Source organism: Drosophila ananassae, chromosome XR (assembly GCF_017639315.1).
Source record: "Drosophila ananassae strain 14024-0371.13 chromosome XR, ASM1763931v2, whole genome shotgun sequence".
Lineage (NCBI taxonomy): Eukaryota > Metazoa > Arthropoda > Insecta > Diptera > Drosophilidae > Drosophila > Drosophila ananassae.
In genome coordinates this window covers 4,591,807-4,596,866 of record NC_057932.1, presented here as the reverse complement: position 1 = coordinate 4,596,866, position 5,060 = coordinate 4,591,807, and the positions used below count along the sequence as shown (strand labels likewise).

At 38.8% G+C, this 5,060-nt stretch overlaps 1 protein-coding gene across 1 annotated transcript; it reads right to left on the bottom strand.

Moving 5' to 3' along the window:
• Positions 1-445: 445 nt before the first annotated feature.
• On the bottom strand, positions 446-909 carry LOC123257688. Its single transcript, XM_044717535.1, has one exon. It carries the CDS (start codon positions 907-909, stop codon positions 520-522), a length of 390 nt encoding a protein of 129 aa, XP_044573470.1. The 3' UTR covers positions 446-519.
• Between the last annotated feature and the right edge of the window lie 4,151 nt (positions 910-5,060).

The window sequence follows — 5,060 nt, the reverse complement described above, 5'->3', positions numbered from 1 at the left end:
TGGAGGTGGGTTCTCCTAGATAAGGGCTATCCTAGATAGTTCCGCGGGAATGGGTTGGCGGAATAGGCAGGTTTATCTGGGTAAATCTATAGAAATAACCCAAAAAGAATTTAACCTATGTGTGAGCAACCCACATGCCAAGGCAAGGAACTTACTTTCACAGGTCTTTCTGCTCGAAAAGATCGAAAGGTTCGATCGAAAAGAACCTAAGATTCCAGAGCGGAAATATACGTCAGTCAAACATAGCGCCATCATAGGTAAATACAGCTTTCCAGAGCATACCTGCATACAGCTGATAAGAGGCTGCATCTCGGTTGGCAACTCTTAGTTTACCTAATCGGTAATCTACACTTAGGGTCTTTGGCGCCAAATATAAAAACAAAAAAAAATCAAAATTTATCTTTTTTTTTCCCCCCATTTGAAATTTTTCTTTGAATTCAGTCCCCAGTACAAAACCCCCCCGCTAAAATCAGACTAGGGTATGATCGAGAGAATACACTAGACTGATTCCGACTGAAGCTATTGCCGAATATCTTTAGCGTGATATGTACCTTCAATTTTTCCTTGAAGGTCTTCCAGTTCATAGTAGAGGTTACCGATCTTTCTTCGAATCCGAGACTTTACAAACATTGGAACGAATTTGGCGTTATATTCAGTTTGAAAGCAGCTTTGCTTAAAGTTACGTCGATATACCTCTTGACCTTCAGTATACGTGACATTACGAGTACGGAGATCATAGCGCTTCTTGTTTTCCTCGTGCTTTCTGTACATTTTCTCGCATGCTTGTTTGCGAACTATTTCGAAAGAATCCTGCCTGTCAAATCGTAGCGAACGATCGTTCAAAAAATTTAAACGTCGGAGCAGAGAATAGGTAGAACCAGAGGTAACCATAAGCTGTCCAAAAGCCATGTAGTACGGACTTGTTCCCAGGCTGGAGTGTATGGAAGACCTCAGCGCGCAGGATATCCTGTTCAGAACTTCATCCCAATCCTTCTGGTCCGGGCGTATACACGCTCTAATGGCGGATATGACCGATCTATCTACACGCCCCGAGGCGTTAGCCTCGGTGCTTGGTGCATTTGCAAACCTCACAAGCGCTTATATAGGCTCTTACGTCAGAAACGAGACCAGGCCAGAAATAGTATCGCCTAATCCTCTCGATAGTTTTGTGTACGCCTCCATGTGAGGCCAAGGAGCTATCATGAGCTAGAGAAAGACCTTTGGGCACTAATTCCTTTGGTAACCAAAGCTTCCATGCGTATTCGTCGTGCATCTGTTGCCCGGTTAAGTGTTCCGCTTTACGATACAAATAACCGTCTTCCACTTTAAGATCCGAGAAATTCCGTTTATTTTCTTACATTCTTTACCAACTTCTTATACTCCTCCGTTTTAAATGATTCGGAGTCCAGATCAATAATAAGTCCTTCCGTCAAATCTATGGCAGCAACTGCCTCTTCGTTCACACGAGACAAAACGTCGGGGACAACGTTTAGTGAACCCTTGCGATGCTCGATCTCGAAAACGTATCTTTGTAACGCTAACGACCACCGAGTTAATCGGGAACTTAAATCGTGGTTCGACATCAACCACTTTAAAGAAGCATGATCTGTGATTATTTTGAATTTCAAACCCTCAACATATGCTCTAAAATTCTTTAAAGCGACGATAGCAGCTAAACATTCTTGTTCAGTGACTGTGTAGTTTTTCTGAGCTTTATTCAATTTCTTTGAAACAAAAGCAATCGGTCTCTCATCGCCTTCGTCTGAAACCTGCACTAATACAGCTCCTACGACTTTTTTGCTGGCATCACAGTGTATAGCGAACGGCTTCGCGAAGTCTGGACTACATAAAACAGGTGCTTCACTAAGACACTGCTTTAGCCTCTCAAACGCTCTTATAGCCTCTTCGGTCAAGATGAACTTTCGTTTTGTAGTCATCAAGTCCGTCAAAGAAGCAGATAGAGACGCAAAATTTGGCACGAATTTCCGATACCATCCACACATCCCCATAAAGCTTCGCAAGTTCTTTAAGCTTTTTGGTAAAGGAAAGTTGGTAATCGCAGACACCTTTTCTGGGTCTGTACGGATTCCGCCGTCACCTATTACACGGTGCGACAGTGAAAAAACACTTGTGAAACGAGATAGTGTAGGTTGTTAATCTGGTCGAAGAGAACTCAAAAATATTTTTTTTATATTTTTGGAACCCTCCAATTTTTATTTATTTAAAAAAAACCGTTTTTCGGGACTTTTTTGCGCTTAATTCCAGGAATTCCTGAACGCGTTTTTTTCAACCGATTTCAAAATTTTCGGTGTTTTTCAATAGTTAAATGTTGTAGCTTTTGAAAAAAAAATATATCTTCGATTTTGTTGAACAAAAAGGACAAAATTTTTACACCTGAAACTGAAGTTTTCGACTTTTATTCGTGTTTTTCGGATTTTGATGCCAGTTTTTCGGTACAACTTACAAAAATTTGGTCATTTTTGATACATATCAATGTTGTCTCATTTATTCTGAATAAAACGAGACAAATTTCATCAAAAAATTATGAAAATTGGTGAAGTTATAACGCTTTTCCCAAAAAAAGTCAACTCAACCTAGCGAGCGCTTCGGAGGAACAATGTGTATAAAAATAAGAGTATATTGCTTTCTTCTGACAAAAATTCTGTCATTTTTGCCACATATTAATATTGTCTCTTTAATACTGAATAAAACGATACAAATTTCATTAAAAAATAATAAAAATTGTTGAAGTTATAACGCTTTTCCAAAAAAAAGTCAATAAAACCATGGGAGCACTATAAGAAGAAGAGCATATTCCTGTCTTATACACACAGGTACTCCGGAGCGCACGCTAGGTTGAATTGACTCTTTTTAGGAAAAGCGTTATAACTTCACCAATTTTCATAATTTTTTTATGAAATTCGTCTCGTTTTATTCAGAATGAATGAGGCAACATTGATATGTATCAAAAATGGCCGAATTTTTGTAATTTGTACCGAAAAACTGGAATCAAAATCCGAAAAACACGAATAAAAGTCGAAAACTTCAGTTTCAGGTGTAAAAATATTGTCCTTTTTGTTCAACAAAATCGAAGATATATTTTATTTTCAAAAGCTACAACATTTAACTATTGAAAAACACCGAAAATTTTGAAATCGGTTGAAAAAAACGCGTTCAGGAATTCCTGGAATTAAGCGCAAAAAAGTCCCGAAAAACGGTTTTTTTTAAATAAATAAAAATTGGAGGGTTCCAAAAATATAAAAAAAATATTTTTGAGTTCTCTTCGACCAGATTAACAACCTACACTATCTCCTTTCCCAAGTGTATTTCGTTTTTTTTTTTTTTGTCGCACAGTGTTAATAACAGCATAATGTTTACAAATTCCAAATTAATGTTATTTGGCTCAACTTTATTTATGACGTTAGCAGTGGAATCCACTGTCTTAACGTCAACTATAGCCATTGTTTTTTTTTTTTAAGATTATAATTATATGTATGTCGGGAAATGTTGGACGTTTTTCTCAGTCATTTTCTATTTTGCACACGCAGCGAGTCGCAATGATATTCTTCCTTATGACCTTTCACTTCCGATGGCAGTTCTCGATTGCCTTCCCATTCCACTTCCTTCCTTCCATCATTGCGCCACGCTCAGCAGGGCTTTACTCTCTTTCCCTACCGCGCTCTTATTCTAATAAGCTTCTCTCTCTTCATTTTCAATGCTCATTTATTTCCTTTTGGACCATACACTTAACTTATAATTAATCAGTAAATATTATTTGAATTAAATCTATCTTATCTCCGACACGGCCTTCCTGACTATAACACGTCCTCGTGTTGCTTTGCATAGTACAAGCTTTATCAGAACACATCATTGTCAGTATTTTATATTACTTAGCTTATCCCTATGATGACAAAGCTTACTTATACTTCAAAACAAAATAAATTGCACTTCTTGTGCCTTCAAGCGTTAGTTTGACGGGATAACACTTCTCAAATTCTCTAGAGTACAAGCTCTCTTCCGTACAAACCCAACCACTTGGATATCCATCAGAGATTAGCTTAGCAGGATAACTTTCTTTTCTTTCACATATCTTAGAGTACACGCTCTCTTCCGCTCAAGCTCAATCATCTGGTTACCAATTCACTTATCATCAAATCATAATTTTAGCAGGCTTCTCTCATACAAATCAGAGTACTACGCTCTCTTCTGCATAAAATTTCTCCCTCACACCCCTCTTGGGTCACAGATCTCTTGCTTGCACGCGCTACTTTTTGCCGTCGTCAAGCTCTTCTTCAAATTCCAAGGTCTCTCGATCTTTAGGCACACTACGCACACTATCATGCGGGTATTTATACACCCTTCTAGTTGTCAATGATTTTAACAAATATCGGTCACCATCTAGCAATTGTACAATTTCGAATGGTCCCTTAAACTTTGGATCCAACTTCGTTTGGTGTCGCTCTTCGCTTTTCAGCAATACATGATCGCCAATTTTATGCCTTACTACCTGAGCATGCTTTTTATTTACTCTTGCCTTATCATACTGAGCATTCTTACTTATGCCTTCCTTAGCTTCCTTCCTAGCCTTATTCAGATCTACACGCTCTTCCTCATTTACAGTGAGCATTCCCAAGGGTCTCGCTTCTTTGCCAATCATCAGCTCTAATGGACTATGGTTAGTTACCCGGTTCATGGTACAGTTTATTGCCAATTGTACTTCGCCCAATGCTTCTTGCCATGTTCGCTCACTTGTCTCTACAGCCGTTAGCATGCCCTTTAGCACACTCATAACGCGCTCCACCTGGCCATTTGCCCTACTGGCACCCGTTGCTACTACATGAAGGTCAATTTTGTTATTGGAACAGAATTTTCGAAATTCGCTACTCGTGAAGCATCTACCTTGGTCCGCTATAATTCTGTTAGGAACACCAAATACTGATATCGCAGACTTTACTGACTGTATGCAGTTCACCGTGTCCAAGTTCCACGTGTGGTACAGGTAAACAAATTTGGTGAAGGCATCAATTTGAACTATTACGTATTCCTTCTCGTCCTTTTTT

Excerpts from the sequence above, each read along its gene's own strand:
- LOC123257688 (XM_044717535.1), bottom strand. The coding sequence starts at position 909 with ATGGCTTTTGGACAGCTTATGGTTACCTCTGGTTCTACCTATTCTCTG.